The 20356-nt window shown below is 42.9% G+C and overlaps 1 protein-coding gene across 1 annotated transcript in view; it reads left to right on the top strand.

The window, feature by feature from the left end:
- The first annotated feature begins 6735 nt into the window (after positions 1-6735).
- Positions 6736-20356, top strand: part of STN1 (STN1 subunit of CST complex) — a 43936-nt gene continuing 30315 nt past the window's right edge. Inside the window, exons 1-4 of the mRNA XM_090278547.1 lie at positions 6736-6955; positions 7245-7437; positions 14837-14932; positions 19320-19388. Of these exons, the coding sequence (XP_090134673.1) occupies positions 7260-7437; positions 14837-14932; positions 19320-19388 (343 nt within the window). The 5' untranslated portion in view covers positions 6736-6955; positions 7245-7259. The remainder of the gene's footprint in view (positions 6956-7244; positions 7438-14836; positions 14933-19319; positions 19389-20356) is intronic.

Below are 20356 nucleotides of genomic sequence, written 5' to 3'. Positions count from 1 at the left end.
CTGCCATCAGAGACTTGCAGCCATAGCTGATTGAGAAGATCAGCAAATAGTACCCCCAAAATACAACCACAAAACTGGGCAAATTTGTCCAAGACAACCATTTTAGCATTCTGAGAATAGATCAAAGGCACATAATCTGAAAAGCATCTATGCTTGAAAACAGCTGAACTTCAGGTAAGAACAATGGGAGTCTGTGGCATTCTGGCCTGGGGGCTGGTCTCATTCCCCACACCCACCTCTAGTCCCAGACTGATTAATATAGATGTTTTGTCAGGGCAGGGTAGGCCGTGAGTACCAACAGTACCTCTGCCATAGTCCAAGGGAATCATTCAATTTGTAGCACCTACCCCTATAGGGGGAAATAAGTAGCACCAGAGATGATAATTATATGGGCTAATATAAAAAACTGTGGTTGTCTTTTTCTCAGTTCTTACCTTCTTTAAAAGACATATGACTTTACAAATAATTATAACATCATCTTGTTGGGTTCATAGCATACATAGATATAATATATATCACAATAATAGCACAGTAGGGTAAAGGAAGTAGAGGTATATTGAAGCAAAGTTTTTACATTTCCAGAGTGAAATTAGTATTAACCTGAAGTAGAATTGTGATACATTAAGATGAGTATTGTAATCCTTAGATTACAAATCAGAAAAATAACCTTTTTCACCCTAAATTAACAGAGTAGTTTAAATGTTACCCTGAAAATATTTAACAATAAAGAAGGCAAGATGTGGGCCATGACCAGGCCACAAGAATGTATTAAATGTTAAGGAACTTAAACTTCATTTTGCACACTACATAAACTTATTGAAAGACTTTAGATGAGGGAGTAACACTGTCCAATTTGCATTGTATAGGGATCACCCTGGCAGGAGCAGAGACCGTGAATTGAAGAGAGGTCAGGCTAGAAGCAGAGGACTTGTTGGAAGGTGGTGGGAGTGATCCAGGCAATAAATGATGAAAGACTGACAACAGGAGGAGGGACTAAATTAAGAAAACATGCTTAAGAAGCAGAGTTGACAAGTCTTTGTGATTGATTGCATCTAAGGGTGAAAGAGAAAGAGGTCTCCATAAAACCTCCCAGTTTTCTGACTTAGACAACTGGTGGGTGGTGGTGGCGGCATTCACTTGAAAGAGAGAGGCAGAACTGTGGGGGAAGAGATTTAGTTTGAGGTACCTAGGAGAGTCCAGTTGGAAATTCAGATGTGGAGGTCGCGACAGAGTTCTGGGTAACTGTGAACAGGTGAAAGTCACTGGAATATTGGTTCAGGTGAAGCCATGGGTTTGAATGAGGCTACTCAGAGAGAGCACCTAGGGTGAGAAGGAAGTGGGCATGAGATTGAACCTTGGGGAACATCAACAAGTAAGAGATAAATAGAAGAGGACAAATAAATAAATAAATAAATAAATAAATAAATAAATAAATAAATAAATAGAAGAGGACATAGAGAAGGAAGAAACAGAGAAATAGAGGGAAGCTAAAAACATTAGGAAGCCAAGGGGCAGTAGAGAGAGAAAATGGCCAGATCAACATCAAATGCCAGATAATCAGAAATAAAGACAAAGAATGATAAGGAAAGTGTCATTGTATACAAGAATTTGACTGTAATTGTTAACCTTTGTTAACCTTAGGAGAGAAGTTTCAGTGGAGTGGTGGACTGGGGAGGAGTTAGTTGAAAGTTAAGGTAAGCCAAATAAATTATGGGAAGTTGAACTAGAGACAAAGGAACTGATGATAGGAAATGCAGATGACTTTTCCAAGAGCTTTGAACAGAGAGCAGGAGCAGAGAGGGCAGTATTTAGAGGGGCTGGGATCTTTAGAGGGGCTGTTTTATTAAAGCTAGAAGACACTTTTTTTGAGAGAGAGAGAAATAGGTCTTTATTTACCATATTCCAACCTTGGAGGTGGGGGGTTGGGGGGCTGAGAGCACTTCAGCTCAGAGCCCTGTTCTCCCATGACACCCAACGCTTCCCTTGCTCCCCAAAAGGCTATAAACCAAAACCAAACTGAATAGTTTCCTATTCCTTGTCTGTCAGCTCTCTTCTTCAGGATCTGGGGTACATTGTGATCAGCCTCCATATAATAGTCCAGGAAAGCATGTGCCGTGTTACACTGGATCATGGTGAAGTCCAGGAAAGGCACAAGTCCTAAGAAAGTGAACTTTCTGTATGTCCTGAGTCCCAGTAGTCCTGCTAGAGTTCAGGTCTGCAAGGCAGAGTCCTTGGTGGCTTCACAGTCAGCTGGAGCAGGGACAATCAAAGCAGCAGCACGCCTGCTTTCCTACTAGACCAGGCCGCATGGCCCAGTCCTGACTACAAACTGTATAGCTGCTTCTTCTCTACAGGCAGCATGACTAGATCCACTTCTGGCTCATGGTTCCTTCCTCATGGCTACTCCTCTTCTCTTCTCCACTCACTCTGCCCACCTGGCCCTCTCCCATGGCAGACCAGCTCTCCTACAAAGCTGCCTAGCTGCAACACATAGCTCTCTTCCTACACACCAGACCTCCTAGCCAACTCCGGTCTACACCCTTTCAGACCCCATGGCTTTTCTTCTTTTATCCTCATGGCTCTCCCTAACTTTAAATGCTGACCCGGAGCACCATAGGTTATTGTTATAAAAAGTATCTTAAGCCCATCACCTGCCCTTCTGCCTGGGGGCAGCACAGCTTCCTTTCAGGAAAGGCTAGTATCCTAAGCCTGTCATCTGCCCTTCTGCCCTGGGCTGCAGCACAGCTATTATCTAGTTATCAACTTGCCATAGATATGCAAAGCACCTCGATCGGCAGCCCTCCGTCTCGAGACGATGGTGTAGCTTCTTAAGAGTCTATCTGCACCGCCGAGAATGGTTGTGCAGTCCGACTCGGGAGTGACACGGTATCTGTCTCCTCCCGTGTTGAATCGACATCTTGCGATGACGCTGGAGTGTCCTCTCCAGTGAAGCTGAAGCTACAGAGCCTGGGCAGGGTGATATGGAGGGTCTGCTGTTGCCCATGCAAAGCACCTTAAAAGCTGTATTATCTCCTTTCCCCATCCCCAAAACTGTGAGCTGTGTGGACTTTTGGGGAGGGCCTCCTGCTCAAAGCTAGTGGACACTCAAATGGAGGGGATAGCATACTTATGTGCCATGGGGAAGCCAGAGAGAGGGAGAGGGTGACATCACAGAGGGTTGAGCAAGACTGTTGAGGAGGCCAGAGGAGAGGGGATAGAGGCAATGCCCACTGCAATAGGCCCAGCAATATTTTCTTACTCTAGATTCTTTACCATCATTTGGCGAATATTCCTAAGACAAATTTTAGAATAGATTCTGTAAATTAGATAGAGAAGTCTTCTTACACATTTTTGTATTCCCTACCACAGTATGTTAGATGTTCAGGCAAGCTTGCAATTCTTTTTTAATTCAGTAAATTATTCTTCTGATCAATAATCGATAACCTATTGCTCACAGGGAATAAAAGTAGAAACTAATTCAACCTCTTCGAAATCTAGCTAAAATCCAGGTCTCCAGCTGTTTCCATAGCAGTGCTCTCTGGCCAGCTGCTATGTTGGCTTGCCCACAAAGGGGCCTTGCTCATCTTGCTACCTTTGCCCTGCCCCCACCCCATCACAATGTTATCCCCCTTTTTACGTATAGGGAAGCAGAATAAAATCCCAACCTATCATGTCCTAGGAGGTCCTTTGGGATCTGCCTTCCTCTTCTCTCTCCAATTGCTTACAAAACTATTTTCCCCTACACCCTCTTCCCGTTCCTAGAACTGGGAAGTACATACTTTCCTGACTCCAGACATTCACTCTTATCTGATTGTTGTCTGGAATGCTCTTTCCTTAGCATTTTTTGTGCGTGGCTGTCTCCTTATCATCTTTCAGGTCTTAGCCTGAATGTCACTTTACTCAATTCATTTAAAATTATTCATTATTCATATAAAATATTCATTATCGTCTTGGCGATGGTAAATAATGTTGCAATGAACTTAGTGGTGCTTATGTTTTTCAAATTTTTCAAATTAGTGTTTTGGGTTCCTTTGGATGAATTTCCAGAAGTGGAATTGCTGGGTCATAAGGCAGATCCATTTTTAATTTTTTGAGGTATCTCCGTACTGCTTTCCACAGTGGTTGCACCAAACCTCATTCCTACCAACAGTGTAAAAGGGTTCCCCTTCTCCACATCATTGTCATCACTTGTTTGTTGATTTATTAATGATGGCCATTTTGACCGGTGTTAGGTGATATCTCATTGTGGTTTTACCTTGCATTTCTCTGATGATTAGTGACGTTGAATGTTGAGCGTTGAGCATCTTTTCATATGTCCTCTTTGGAGAAGTGTTTATTCAGGTCCTTTGCCCATTTTTAAAATGGATTGTTTGGTGTTTTTTGTTTTTTCAGGTTGAGTTTTATAAGCTCTTTATAAATTTTGGCTATTCGCCCCCTATCAGATTTATCGACAAATATGTTCTCTCATTCCATGGGTTGTCTTTTTATTTTGTTGATTGTTTCCTTTGCTGTATGAAAACTTTTTAGTTTGATGTAGTCCCTCCCATTTGTTAATTTTTTCTTTTGTTTCCCTGGCCTGAGGAGATGTATCAGATAAAATATTGCTACAAGCAATGTTCAAGATTTTACTGCCTGTGTTTCCTACTAGGATTTTTATGGTTTGGGGTCTAATATTTAAGTCTTTAATCCATTTTGAGTTTATTCTTGTGTGTGGCATAAGAAGGTGGTCTAGTTTCATTTTTCTGCATGTGTCTGTCCAATTTTCTCAACACCATTGTATGTGCTCACTTCCTGTCAAATATTGACTCAAGTTGTGGGTTTATTTCTGGGATCTCTGTTCTGTTCCATTGATCTGTGTGTCTGTTTTTATGTCAGTGCCATGCTGTTTTGATTACTATGGTCTTGTATTATAGTTTGATACCTGGTAGCGTGATTCCTCCAAATTCGTTCTTCTTTCTCAGGATCACTGTTGCTATTTGGGGCTTTTTATGGTTCCATATAAATTTTTGAAATATTTATTCTAGTTCTGTGAAAGACTATTGGCTTTGCAATATCTGCTTTATAGGGTTTTGAAATCCCAAGCTGAAGAGCCCTCCAGTGTTCATGGTTTCAGGAGTCATTCTGCTCATCTTTAGGCAGTGGTTTGGGGAACTTGGAATCTATCCTGATAGATGTCAGGGAAGAAGACCCTTCCAAACTCTTCTAGATGCTTCTGTAGTCAGAAATTCTGTTCTACATCTCACCTTAGGTTTCAGCTGCAACTGACTCCTTCATGTTTTGAGCTCAGTCAAAAGAAGCATCCCTAGACTCCAAGGAGCACTGTCGTCCTTGTGAAAGACGACTTCGAGTACAGTCTGTTCTGCTCACCACCACCCCCTTCCTCTCAGGTGTGGCCCTGGCAGTAAGCATGGAGTCCTCAAGGGCCCTTGTTTCTACCACTCTGCCCCTGAGAGCCATGAGAGTCATCCCCAAAATCTTCTCAGGCTCTGAGAACACCCCACAGTGATTTTCTTCCTGGGCTCCACCTTGGAGATGTATGCAGTCAGGAAAATGTCACCCAACCTGTCTCTCCCTATCTGACAGGTCGGCTGGAAGCCCTGTCACACAGGTGTCCTCCCAGGTGCTATTGCTCCAAGAGAGACTCCCCCTCCTAGAAAGGGTGTCTTCACTTCACTAAATCTTCAACTCCACAGACCCAACTGTTCATTGCAGTAGAATCTGGGCAATGCTGTACTTCACTAAGGACTCTGTGTTTTAGCTTCTTCAGCGGCCAGGGTTGTAATTAGATGCCATCCTTCTAATGACACACATTTTCCATTCCAGCTGCTTCAAGTGCCTTCTCCGCTAAATGGTTTAGCAATGAACTTTTTGGCCACCACCTACCACCCCCAGGAATGCCCTGCCAAAATGCCTGTACTCCTGCCATTTTATAGTCCCTGTAAATTAGGAGCTCTTGTCATCTCAAGTAATGTCATAATATAGCTTATTACTTATTTATGGGAGTGGAACATGCCTCTCTTTACTTATTTTAAATTAAGATTACTGGGAACAAGCACCATCAAGGTGGCCATAATTTACCAAAATGCCAGCCTTTCGAAATTCTCAAATATGTAACATTTCGGAGTGTAGACAGAGAGGAATTCCTCACATTCATACAAGGGCTCAAATTTAGATACCGACATTATCTCCAAGTGAGACTATGTAGAGTCTCAATGTGTGTGCTACATCATTTACTGAGTGTAAATAAACATTTAAAATATGCCACAATGTAATCCTGCTTTTGGTATTGTTTTATTCACTTCTTCATTTAATATACCAGGAAGCCCCTTCCCCCTCCCCCGAAAAAGATAAGTCCGAACCCCAGCCCCAACTCGGAGAGGTCTTGGCTCAGGGTCTCCCCACCAGCCCGGGGTGGGGGTGGGAGGCGCGTAATGAAAGGTTGTGTGGGGTTTAGGCAGCAGAAATTTCAAGGCCACCTCCCAAGATCTTGGAGATTTAGGCTCTGCGTCCCTAAGGAGGCCCGCGGGGTGCAGGCGGGTGGAGGGAGCCGAGGGCTGCCTGAGTCAGACCAACCCGCAGCTTCCTAGAAGAGAGCGTGGCTGCGGGAGGGGAGGGGAGGGCGACCAGCCGGGAGGAAAGCACTGGGCTGGGAAATGTGGCCCGATCCCGCGCCTGCGGCGGTGTTGGCCCCACCGGAATTTCAGAGGCACCGGCTGCCCTGTGCCGAGAGGGCTGCGCCTGCGCGCTCCGGGAACCCGCGGGCCAGCGACTCGGGCGCGGCGGGAGGGGCTACGAGCAAGTCTGCGTTTCCGCTTTCTCCCGTTCTCCGTTTCTTCCGGAAAGCGGGACGCGCGGGAGCCGGCTGAGGGACAGACACACCCACTGTGCCCAACGCGTGTATGGCCACAAGGGCGCCAATTCCTCTCTGGACCCCACCCATTAGAGCGGTTTCAGGGTACACCTCTTGGATCTCTCTCCCCAAAATGAAAAGTTGGTGTTTAACTCTTGGGGAAGGAGACACAGTTTCGTGGCGCAGAGGAGATTCCAGGGGGAGAGCCGTCAGGAACTCAGGGATCTTCCCCCTGGGAACGCCTTTTAACCCGTGGCAGGCAGTTTGACAGGTTGTGGACCCCTGGGTTTACCCCTGGTAGAGTTATGGATGCCCGCTGGGGAACAGCTTTGGGGCCATGCCAGTTTCACCAGCTTGAACCGCGTAGCATCCTGACTTTGTGTCTCCTATCTAGATTCTCAACTCAGTGATGAGAGATTTCAGGGCTGCCTGGAAGCCACAGCCCAGCCGACCGATGCAGTCTGAATCCAGCGGGTGTGAAGAGGAGACCCCTTCCCTCTGGTGGGGGTTGGATCCTGTGTTTCTAGCCTTTGCAAAACTCTACATCAAGGATATCCTGGACTTGAAAGAGTCTTGCCAGGTGCGAGGTATGTGGCTGGTGTCCTGGTGGATGCCCTGTGCAGCATCTGTACCCCAACTCACCCCGAAAGCTGCAGAAATCTGGGACTTAGTGCTTTCGTGAAAGCCTTCCTTCCTGCAGGCTTTGAAAATAACCTAGCCCTGACTCTCAAGTGAGTTTATTTATATGCAAGTTAAAAACAGCCTAAATCTTTTTAAAATAGATGTTTGGGGGAGTTAATCTTTGTACTGATGAGTATATTTTACCGAGTTTGAAATCCTTCATATTTGAAGATGCTCGGTTGTTTTTCCTGGTGCTGTTCTTGGTGGAAGCTCACTGGACCAGGCATCCCTAGGCTTTGCTGCCTTTCCTAAATGTACCACTTACCTGGCCCAGATGTGACTCACCTGTAGAGCTTCTTTGTAAAAATGGGGATTAACCTGATTTCCTTGGGTTTTGTTTTGAATTCATGTCAAGTTTTGGATATCAAAATAACATAAACATCATCATAAGCATGTAGTGGGCCCTCAGGAATTAGTAATTGAAGCAATAAAGTATTATAAGTGTAAATTTAAAGAAATCGCTTTTTAAAAAAAATTAGTGTGGTGGTCAATAACAATGGGCTCTTCATACCTAAAAATATAACAGATATACTGTGGGATGGATTTAAATAATTCACATAGCAGTGGATGGATCTTCACATGTTTACTGTTCTATGTGAGAAGTCTGGTTAAACTCTGCTACTTTGAATGAATAGCAAGCTGTGAGTCAGAAGTAGTCAAGAATCTCAACTATGCAGTTTTAATGAGGTGATGTTCTGTGTACAAATGTGTTTGAATGACCTTATTCTAAAGCCTTTTGTACAGCTTTTTCACCACACCTTTATTTCCTCGTTATTGTTGGAAATGTTCTGTTTTTTCCTTGGAAGGTGGCCAAACTCCCCAACACTTGTCCTTTTTCCAGAGCAGTCTGGTATTCTAAATAGCTCATCTCCTCAGGAAGAAATTAATTTCACACCAGAAGCCAGACTTATTTAAGCAAGGTCTTCTGTAGGTGCTCAAGGAATTATTGTCACCGGAAAGGGACCAGCCTGGAGCAGGTCTGCCTTGGGCAGGCATGGTGTGTGTGAATTCTTGACTTTGTGCAGTAAAGCTTTTACAATACTAGTCTAGGTGATTTTAAGAGGATGTTTATCTAAGCTGGGGACAGTGAAACAAAGGAAGGACTAGGATAGTAGAAGCAGCAGGAGAGAGACTACGCAGGGCTGCTGTTAGCTCACTGAGAAGTCAGAGAAAAGGGGAAGGGGGACCTTGGAGACTGGTTCAGGGGGTAAGCCCGGATAAGCTGCCATTGCCCGCTGTTCCTCCGGTTGAATGTCTCAGTGGGGACCCTTAGAGTTTAGGAGAAAGGAAGAGCATGGTGTGCACCAGAAGAAGCCCCTCACTGGGTCTTTTGTCTTCAGACTTTTTATTTCTCCTTTGCAGGTGGGAATCTTAGGGGAGGTCTCTGCGGAGGGTTTCAGCAGAGCGTTTATCCATTTTCCGGGTGTGTTTTTTAATACGTTAAAGGGCTAAAATGAGTGCGTAGAGGAACCATTTGCTGGCCTGCTTTGCCTCTAGCTTGGATTTGTTTGACTCTAATTGGAGTGTTTGTTATTTATTCCCCTGACTTCATTCATCCCTGGGTTTGGTTGGCACTAATTGGGTCTCTGTGATCCATCTCCCTGACCAGGGCGCTTGAAGCTACTTACTCTCTGATTAGGGAGAAGAGCTAGAAACCATTCGCTCTCAAGTGTCCTTGGTCAGGGAAGATAAGAACTTGCATTTTACTAACTGGCTGTAAATTGCTTGACTCACTTGGCCCTATTTGTCTAACCACTTGATTCCTTTTTCCCACTTGTCAAAAATTCTCCTAACATCTAACTATCCTGCCTCATAGCAGGGGCACGGTACTTACATTGTCTAATTCTAGAGGGTTCAGTGATGTAGAAGTATGTATTCATAAGGTTCTTCCTGTGGATAAAGAACTTCAGGAAGGATTAACCACAAACCAAGGAAGACTGGCCCCAGTGATCTCTGCTGTATGCGGTTTTTAAAATGAAACCTCGTGGCTGAAGCAGACATCAACCTTAACTTCACATAGGGTTTTAGGGTTCTAGTCTAGGCTTTTACTTTTGTGTTGTTTTTGTTGTTTTGGTTTGGTTTGTCATAAAGAAAAACTGCTTTGATTGAATAAAATTTAGAAACGTTTAAATTGCAAAGACTATCTTAAACAAAATAACAGAAGTTAACCAAAGAATGATAAAACAAGAAACAAATGTGTAAGAAAGAATTTGGTTGGCCCTTGTCCATGGTTCTTAGGAGATCTTTGGATTTCTGGAATGGTGGGAGTGTCCTTGTTATCTCAGTGGACCCTTGAACTACACCTGGGCTTACCCTACCACCTGCCTCATGCTGGACCCGTATGTAGTTTCAGGATGAGGGTTGTTAGTGCTTGAAAGACCAACCATGTGATTAAAGGGTTTAGTTTTGAGCCATGTGACTTCAGCCTGACTCCTTGGTAGGGGCAGAGGCCTGGAGATTGAGTGGTCATGTGGCCAATGACTCGATCAATCATGTCTACGTAATGAAACCCAAGTAAAAGCCCTGGGTACTGAGGCTTGAGTGAGCTTTCCTGGTTGGTATCTTACATCCATGTGCCCTGGAGACAAGGGAACTTTCTGCTTGGACTCTGCCAGGCCCTGTCCTATGCATCTCTTCATTTGGCTAGTCTTGATTTATGCCCTATTATAAAATCATAGTTGTAAGTATAGCACCTTCCTGAGTTCTATGTGCCATTCTAACAAGTTGTCAAACCTGATGGAGTCATAGGATTCCCAAATATGTAGCCAGTTAGTCAGAATTATGGGTGTCCTGAAGACCCCCAAATTTGGGGCTGGTGACTGAAGTGAGATCAGTCTTATGGGAGACTGTGCCCTTAATCTGTAAAATTTGACCTTAGACTGGGTAGCCTTAGAATTGCTTTGCAAAGTGTCGACTCCTCTAAATTAACATGTGAATCTAGGGTTAAACTAATAAAAATATTATGACGTTTGACTGTGGTGGTGGTGGTGTTTAGGTTTGGGGTGCCTTATTTTGTTTTGCCTTTTTGTTTATAGCTCATAGAACACAGAAATTGTCTATCATTCCAGATGTCTCTATCCATAGCGAACTTTAGTGATAGGATTGTCAACGTAAGAAACAGCCAAACCTGTAAGAATTTTTATGAGTTTGAGCCGAACTGATGACAATTGCCAGGAAGCAAAATCTCAACGAATTGAGAAAATGCTCCAGAGAATGGTAGTTTAGCACCTTATTTTGTACATTAGATTCAAAGAAGACTTGATCCATTGATGATAGATTAGGGAGGCGGGAGAAAGCAAAGTAGTGGGGGAAACCTCTGGATTGGATAAAAGGTAAAATAATAGACACATACTTTTACACAGGTGGATATAGAATAGTTAACAGTTAACAATTAACATGATAACAATAACCAGGAGGGGATTTGTGGTCTCCCCCTGCTTCAAAGGTATGTTTTCATAGATGCCAAAAGACTATAGACAGGCTCTGTTAAGTAGAGATTGACCTTTGTTAGGACATGACTACCCACTATGAACTGCTTTTAGTTAATAAGTTTTAATTTCAGACCGTCCTTTGTGGTTACTTTAGGTGTCTGAGTTTGTAAGGCTGCCACACAGGTCTCCCTGAGCTTGCCGGGTTTAGTGTGTGGCTCTTTTTCTCCCACAGAATAAATATTGAATCACTTTTCTTAAATTGAAATACAATACTTATATTGTCTAATTCTAGAGGGTTCAATGAAGTAGAAATCTGTATCCACAAGGGTTATATGAAATGAATATATACACCTGTATTTTAAAAATATTTTCTTAGGCATTTTAATACTATCAAACTTCAGTAACAGCAGTTGCATCATCAGTTAATTAACAGCAGTTAGACTAAAAGAAATAAATTGGAAGCACTTTTAAGAGAGAAAACGCAGGCAAATGTTTTGCTGTGATTGTGGCTGTCCAGGCTAAATCAGAACTGCCTGTGACCCTGGATTTTGGAAACCTCCCAGCATGACCCTCCTTCTTCTGTGGAACCTGATGACCCATGGATCCTCTGATCCGTCTGGGCCTTTGTGAGCAGCATGTGGAACAAAAGGCAATAGGAACAAAGGAGCCATTTGGGAAAGGCTGCAACTTTAACTCAACATTAGCCAGTGTTTCTTGTGGTTACTTTCTTTTCTTAACTCGCCAAGCTGTCAACAGAGCTGCCGTCCAATTTTCTTGGGCTCTTTTTCCATAGAAGAGAATCTTGTGTGGATAGAAGGAAGTGGTTCTCTCCAATTCTTTTTCCTTGTCTTCAGCCATCTTCTCGTAGAGGTTGCACTTCTGATATGGATAGTTCATGTTTCTGTATACTTTAGGAGATTTCTTTATTTCTACACAGTGTGTTTCCTCCTCAGTTGATCTTCTCAGAGTGTTTCTATTCAACCCATCTGTTATTTTCTCCTAAATTTGTTCTCCATTGTTCTGTGATGCTTTTAAGATGTTTTTTCTATCAGTGACTTGGGATGAGAAGGATTTTCGCACCTTGAGTGACTTTGCCCTTGAAGGTGAGCCATTGTCAGTCCATGAGATGAAAGTTTAGCTCCCTTTTCTGTGCTTTTTCAGAAAAGTCTCTTGTGTCCTCAGGTATAGACCTGTTCAGATTTTTATCAAGTGTTGCCCAGCACAGAGTTGGTAACATTGGCTGACTAGCCTTCCAGTGACTTGGGGACTTTATTGGCTTGTGTCGTTAGTCTGATCTTCTCATCGCCGTTTCCATATGCTTCAATCTAGTCATAATGCCTTTTGGCTAGCTCTTTTTACCTTCTTAAAGTATGTCGGCTCTTTACTCTTAACAACTACCGTAGATAGCAGTGCATACCAAGGTGCCGAAAGGAAACCCAGAGTCCTGGGACTGTCAGAAGCTTTCAGACGTTCCCAGCAGAATATCCGTTGTGCCTCCAGCACCAACTGGAAGGACATTTCAGGGGTAGGCAGTAAGCCTTCCATAGGTCTGAACAGCTCCCCAATTCTTCCTTTGATGGCCAATGCCCTGTGGGCCACCACTAACCACAGGAAGCCTTGTGGTGTGCTCGGCCCCTGATACAAACAACTGCCTGACAACCAGGACAGACCTTGAGTTGGTTTTAGAAAATACTGCTCTCTAACTTTGCTGCACTCAGTACTCAACTAACCAGAAAGAATTATTACCTGTCCAGTGCATTTGGGGAAGCAGAAAGTGCTGACTCAGCCAGAGACCAGCCTGGGCTGTGCTGAGCCCCACCTGGCCCTAAAACAAACCTGGAGGTCCAGAGCATTGCCATGCCATAGCCGGTCTCTGCACAAGAGCATGCCAAGGCACGGTTGGGGTGCACTTCACTAGAGGACTCTATACCCGTGTTCCTGGGTAAGGCTCATTCTCCCAATTTTAACTTCCCTTCTGCCATGCAGAGAAGCAGGAAAGGTTGTCTGCAAAGGTCCTGCAGGGATCTCCCTCTCTCCCTTGTGTTTGATCAGCGCAAGTGGGCAGCGGCAGGACTGAGGGTCTCACCCAAGGTGGTAACTTAAGACCCAGATTTTAATCCTAAGAACTCACGAGAAGTCAGCTGAAACTGCCTCACTCTTGTCCTCGTTCAGTCCAAGTGTTTCTGGTTTTGAGGGTGACTCTCCTCCAGTGATGACACAGTGACCCAGGCTACTTCCCTTGTGTGGCCCTGCCATTTCAGCTGATGGCCCCCAAGGTTGCCCTGGGCATGATCTCTAGTCTACTAAGTATCCTTTGAAATATGCCTGTAGGCGGCCCTTCTTTTGGCTAAATTTGCCACCTTTTCTCTTCTTCAGACCACATCTCACTGTTCTAGAATTTCTGGCCACTGGGGTCCAGAGCCTCCCTGTCCTCCCCCTGGACCTCTGCTGTGAACTACTCATCCCCAGCCCCTTTATCCACATGGAAAAGAAGGGAGTGGTCCGTGGAGGCCAGTCTGGGGTTTCTGAAGGGTGTTGCGGTTCAGACCACGGGTCCCCATGGACTTGGAAAAGAAAGGCTCTGACCAGGCATAAGGGGGGTGGGCGGGGGTGGGAGGTGGCCGAATGCCTAAAGGGATAACCGATTCTTTGTTTACATTTTTTTTTTTTTAAAGAAGTCACCAGTTAAAAGTTTACAGCTTCTTTCTGAAAGTAAAGAATTCAGTTGTAGTAGAGAGAAAAAAAGAGGATTTTAGTCGGGACTCTTTAGCTGCAGGTGACAGGAACTCCATGCAAGTAGCTTAAGCCAAAAAGTTCCTGTTAGGATGGGGGCAGGGCACAGCATGGAAGCCTGCAGGAGCCAGGACAGCAATGGGGCCTGGGTTGGCATCAAGGACTCATCACCACCAGGAGTCCCTCTGTCAGAGTCCAGTCCCTGAGTCCAGAAAAGGCCTCTAGGTGTTAGTGGGTAGGGAGGGCCCCTCCTCTCAACTTTCCCCTCTGGCCGGAGCCTGCCTGCTGGCATCTGTCATCTGGTTTGGAAATAGAGTTTCAAAGAGTTTTGGAGTTGTAATGTGTTGGCCCCAAAGCATAGTGTTTGGTAACCTAATTATCTTCTCCTCAAAAAAAAAGCTACTGCTAATTCATAGAAGTGATGACTGGTTTCCTGGAAACCCAGCAGTAAAAAAGCCAGAGAGGCCTTTCTTGTGGTTTCCTCTTTCTCCTTTTCCAGCCCCTCAGTGCAGTACTGTGTTTGGTTCTGTAATACAATGACTGTTTTCAGGCCCCTTATGAGAGTTCTACAGGGAGGTGCATTTCATTTCCACAAGTGGAAGGAAGATTAACCAAATCCAGTTGGGCAACATTGGTTTTCTTTGTTCTACTATAAGCTTCTTTAAAGCCAGGCTTTCTCTGTATGATCCCCAAGGAAAAGACATCTTCTGATTTCTTGGGACTTGCCATTTGTCAAGGGTCGGTTTTTAAGTCTAGAATTTCAGCAAGCAGCATGCCACTGATTTTTTTTTTTTTAAGTTTTATTTACTTATTTATTTTTAGAGAGAGAGGAAGGGAGGGAGAAAAAGAGGGAGAGAAACATCAGTGTGTGTGTGAGAGACACATCATTTTGTTGCCTCTCATATGGCCCCACCTGGGAACCTAGCCCTCAACTCAGGCAAATGCCCTGACTGGAAATCGAACCAGCGACCTTTCAGTTCTCAGGCCAGTGCTAATTCCACTGAGCCACACCAGCCAGGGCAGCATACCACTGATTTTTGATACACACCCTACCCCCACCCCTATTCCCTCAGTTAACATTGACAGAAACAGAAAATATAACCATACATTACATGGACTTTGCTTTTTTTTTACATTTCAGGTGTATTTTTTTACAATGGACATCCAATAAAACAGGTAGATATCTTGGGAACTGTGATTGGAGTGAGAGAAAGAAATGCTTTCTACAGTTATGGAGGTAAGAACCATTGCGTCTGACACTGAGTTTATGTGGAAGGACCCCACTTAGTTGAATGCTGAATTTGAAAAAACCCCAGCCTTTCAGGGTAGACCCCATACACCTGCCTCTACTGAGAGCCCCTTGGAGCTTCTGACATGGGCTATGTGTAAAGTGAGGCAACAGATAGGAATGATGCTGATGACGGCTGTCACATGGCAGCTGCGGGAGGGTTGGTTAGGAGGTGGAATTAAAATTCGGCTGTCTAGGATCATTGGTTGATCAGAGACAGACACCTGACACCTGAGGGCATAGCTATAAATAGCAAAGGATGGTAATGTGTGTCTATAAAAAGAAAAGGACTGATTAATGTTAAAGTAGACCTTTTAAGAAGGCAGGGAGGTCTGAAAAATAATTTATAAGCTTTATATCCAGAAAATTTTAAAACAACAACAACACTTTTTTGCTGCTCAAAGGGCAAAGTATACATTATCAGAAAATTTCCCTTTCCTCATGATGATGGAAACTAAAGGGTTTCTGTAGTTTGGATACCAGCGAATTGTCGAAATATGATTTCAGTGTCAAGGGTGTATTTTTTTTCATTGACTTTTTTTTTTAAGACTTTATTTATTTACTTTTAGAGAGAGGGGAAGGGAGAGAGAGAGAGAGAGAGAAACATGAATGTGTGGCTGCCTCTCACACGCCCCCAACTGGGGACCTGACTGGGAATCAAACCAGTGACCCTTTGGTTCGCATGCTGGCCATCAATCCACTGAGCCACAGCAGCCAGGGCTCCCAGCATATATATATATTTTTTAAAACTCTGAAATAGATCATCTTGTCAGCATCTCCTTACTGGATCTTACACCTGCCTGATTTTACCAAAGATACTGGTTTTATTTTTCTTCAGACAATTCAATAAGCAGTCACTAAGTTCCTATAGCATACCCAGTTGTGGGGAAGTACTTCATAGTATAATACAGTACTTCTCTCCAAATACCAGTGATGAAATAATAGTATCTTTCAACTTATAAAGCATTTTTTTAATCCTCACCTGGGGATATGTTTATTGACTTGAGAGAAAGAGAGAAACATCAATCCATCGCCTCCCATATGTGCCCTTCCTGTGGACCAAACCTGCAACCTAGGTATATGCCCTGACTTGGGGCTAGAACTCACAACCTCTTTTTCTTTTTTTCTTTTGGTGTATGGGATGACGCTCTAGTCAACCGAGCCACTCAGCCAGGGCCTCAATTTACAAAGCATTTTCATGTGCATAGTTTTCTGTTAGTCTCCCTCTAACCTTCTGAAACAGAAAGGACAGATATTTCCATTTTATAGGTAAGAAAAGTAAGGCTCAGTTACTTGTTCCAGGTTCCACCGCTGGGTCCAATGTATCTGCTGACTCCAGCATGCTATGTAGCCCACATGTAACTCAGTTTGATTTTTCTCACCCTGCCTCTCTGCCCCCAGTCAGCAACATCTAGGCTTTAACTTTCTGTTTTTTAAGTGAAATAAATGAGGCTGTTTGAGGACATCAGTCCTGGTGCTAGAACTAGGCTAGATGTTATGCCTGTGACCTAAAGGGGCTTCATTTAACCTCTTTACAATTATACAAAGATGAAGGTGATTTGTGTACGTCTTCCCCAAAAATGTTTTCCCTTAGAGTGGATGTCAGGAAAGCGTGACACATCGGTGAGCTGTGGGAAAACAGAAAGCATCTGAAGGTTGAAATAATTGAGAGTAGAAACACTTCTGCAGCTTTAATTCATGTGAGCCTGTTTAAGGGGGAGCTGTGCTCTCCCAGCTGTCCTCAGACCCAGCCTGGCCCTCAGGCTACCTGCCAGGCAGCCACTCCTGCTGTCCTGGGTCCTGCTCCTCCTGACTCACCACAGGCCGATGCGGGGGTGCTTCCTGCTCACACGGACCCATCCCATGGCTGGAACAAAAGACTGGCAGTCCAGGCAGCAGTGCCAGCTGGAAATGACCTGACGCAGCCCTGCAAGGATGCTGCCCTTCCGGGGCATTCCAGGAGCCAGACCTCAGGGCACCAGGAGAGGTCTGTCTGGAGAGGTTGCAAAGCAGGAAGTCGAAGGGTTTAGTGGCATTGCTCTGAGCACACAGAGCACCTGGCAACAACTCAAACTCAGACCCAGAGTCCTGGCAGACTACCGTCAAGGTCAGAATGACCTCACGTTTTCTAGAACAAATATTCACGTGCTAACATTTTCTGACTTCCCATTATAAATCAAGGTTTTAAACTGGCCAGAGAATTGGTATGCCTAAAGGTATCATACATTTTTTAAAGATGAAAATGCCCTTATTAATTTTTTTGCTTCTTAAAATGATACTTAACTCATTATAAAATAAAATTTAAAGCTAGAGAAATTTTTAATAAATACATAAAATTCATGTGAAACCCTGTAAATGTGAAAAAACAAAAAACCATGTCAGTGTTTGAGTGAACACTCTTCCTAATATTTCTAAGATGGTCCTGATATTGAAGAAATAGGCCTATTTCCTCATGACTATTATTTACATTTCTTTCTCATCTTAATAGTCCTGAAATTAGGCTTACAGTCCGTGTATACATTGAATATGGGGTTCCTTCCCCATGGTCCAAAAGAAACTACTATTAGCATTTTAATGTCCTAAAATCATTTCTGTCAAAATATACTATTTAAAATTTTATGTAAATTAGATAATGTATACAATTTTTGTTTTGCAGTGAAACACGAGTATCTTTTAACAGCAATGATCAATCTTTATTATTACTTTTTATTCTCATGCTGTGCATGGAATTTATTTAACCAATTCCATATTTATAAACATTTGGGTCATTTTCAACTTCCATTAGTGCAAACAGTATTGCAGTGAATGGCCTTATACAAGATGTATATATTTGTTCTGTTTTTCTCCTCAAGATAAATTACTGGAAAGAAATGCTACATCAAAGTATACACTGTATACATTTTAAAATTTGATACATACTTCCAAACTTCCTCTTTATAAATCTGATAAAGATTTACAGTCTCACTAAGAAGCATATGAGGATATCTGTATTTTTAATATTTGTCATTGTAGTAGTTGAGGAAATTATTTAAATTTGCTTCCTTTTTCTGGTAACTAGTGAATTTAGCTTGCTGACCTATTTAATGGCCATTTTTATATATTCCATGGATTGCATATTCTTTTCTTTTTGACCACTTTTTCTCTGTGGCCTTGGTCTTTTCCATATTAATTTGTATGACCTCTTTATATATTTAAGACACTAACCCTTTCATTTGGAATACTGCTATACAGTATTAGTTTTTAGTTGGTCAAATATATGACTTCAAAAAATGAGTTCTGATTTTCAAATCTCTTAAAGAACTCTCTCCCCACTAACTATAAGCCCAAGGTTAAACAGTATTCACCCAAATTTTCTTCTCATCTTCTTATGTTTACCTACACTACACTTAATAAAATAAAATCCATCTAGAATTTATTTTAGTGTAAGAAGTCTTCTCAGTTTTGGCTTTCAACACAGATTTAAACCAGCAATAAAAAATTTTTTGCCTTATGTTTCTCATATATTACATGCGCTTTTACAACAGTCTAGCTGATGACTTTTTAAAAACCATTAAGCCCACTGACCCCATGTTTAGTAACCCCTGCTCTGAGTTGGTCAGAAATTAAGCAAAGACAAAAGACCTATCTTCCCATAGCAAACATCTCCAATACCTCTACAATTATAAATCCAAGTACAATGGGAAATTTTGATTTTTTTTTTCACTAGGAATAAATTAAGACAGACCAGTATTGTTTGTCACCAAGATGGAATTAGTTTTTATTATGAAAATAAAACTCTGCCCTTCTGTGCTGTGCTTAGCTTTTCTTCTATCCCCTGCAGTAATAAGGACTGGGCAAAGCTCTTTCAAGGAGAAGCTCAGGCCAGAAGCTTGGGGAGCTTTGTCTAGATCAGTCAGCAAGCTAGTGGAAGAGCAAATGGTGACAGAAGGCTGCACTCTAAGTGCCTCCAACCACATACCACGTGACACTGTCTTGTTGCTGGGTAGGAGGGCGAGGCTGATTTTTCTGTTAGCAGTCATTGAGATGTTTGCCCTTAACTTCCTGAGGGCACAATTTTTAGGAGAGTCATAGACTAGCATCATGAGTACCCTTGAGGTGTAGGGTAAGTGAAATGTTGACTGCATTCCATGAGGCTCATGTATCACTTTGACATTGCAGACAAGCAGTTCCCACTGGTGTAGGGTGAGAGATTATATCTAAAAGTGAAAGGAGAATTTAATAAGGGATTTGCCCAACCAGACTGTTGGAAAAGGCCATCTTTCAGTATGGCTGAACGCAATCGCAAAGTGCTATATTCACAAAGTCTCTGTTCTAATCTTTTACATGTCTCTTGCAGTGGATGATAGCACTGGAGTTATAAACTGCATCTGCTGGAAAAAGTTGAATAATACCGAGTCTTCCTCAGGTAATTTCATTTACCATGCACCTTTGCTTTTCAGCTAACCAGTGGATTTTACTCAAGGGAGTGCATCAGATCAGTTGTAGGCCTAAATTTTCGCATCTACCCCCTGATAAGTTACACTGACCAACCTGAAGCCCAGAGCTCCGCGCTTTGGCTTCTCTGCAAACAGATACTAAAGGGGAACCACTTGTTTTTCTTTCTCCCACTTCTTTGCTGCTCCCTTCTTCCTAAGCCTGCAGGAATAGGACTTGGTTATTAGGAATTTCAGCCTTTCACTTTTACCATGCCAGTTATTATGCAAGTCAATACGTCATAGCTTAATTGCCAGTCAGGTCAGAATTCCCTTGCTCGAGGCATGTCATTTGACCACCAAAGATTCTGAAGTCTTTTCCTCTTAGGTGGTTGCCACTAACTTCTATGCCGCCGTTCAGATCCAGATACAGTCGTCCCTCTCTGTATCGCAGTTCACTTATTGCAGCCTCACTGTATCGCGGGATTTTTAAAAATAATTATACGTATTTAATTATTAATCGTGGATTTTTTCTCTATGTTGCGGGATTTTGCGGTACTGTATATGTATGTTGTTAAAGTTACGCAGGTTTAAGAGTGTAGAATATGTTTAAGAACATAAGTAGTGTTTATAAAAGTGTGGAAAAGGTTAATAAGGGAGTGGGAAAGGTTAATAAGGGGCTGGGAACAGCTTAAAAGTGTGTGAGAAGGGTCTGTAAAGCCTTAAAATATATATATAAATACTAAAATAAATGTAAGGTTCCTACTTCGTGGATTTTCACCTATTGCGGGAGGCAGGTCTAGAACGTAATACCCGCTATAAGTGAGGGAATACTGAATTCCTGAAATACCAGGAATTCTAAGATTGATGAGGTGGTAAAATAGGATTCCTTTGACAGTAGCCATTAAGTAATATAAACTGAAAAGTGAATTCAAAATTATATATTAAATAAATTGACTAT

This window comes from Furipterus horrens, unplaced genomic scaffold, assembly GCF_987537825.1.
Source record: "Furipterus horrens unplaced genomic scaffold, mFurHor1.1.pri manual_scaffold_5, whole genome shotgun sequence".
Lineage (NCBI taxonomy): Eukaryota > Metazoa > Chordata > Mammalia > Chiroptera > Furipteridae > Furipterus > Furipterus horrens.
The sequence above is the reverse complement of the archived record's forward strand: the minus strand, read 5'-3'. Positions and strand labels throughout refer to the sequence as shown.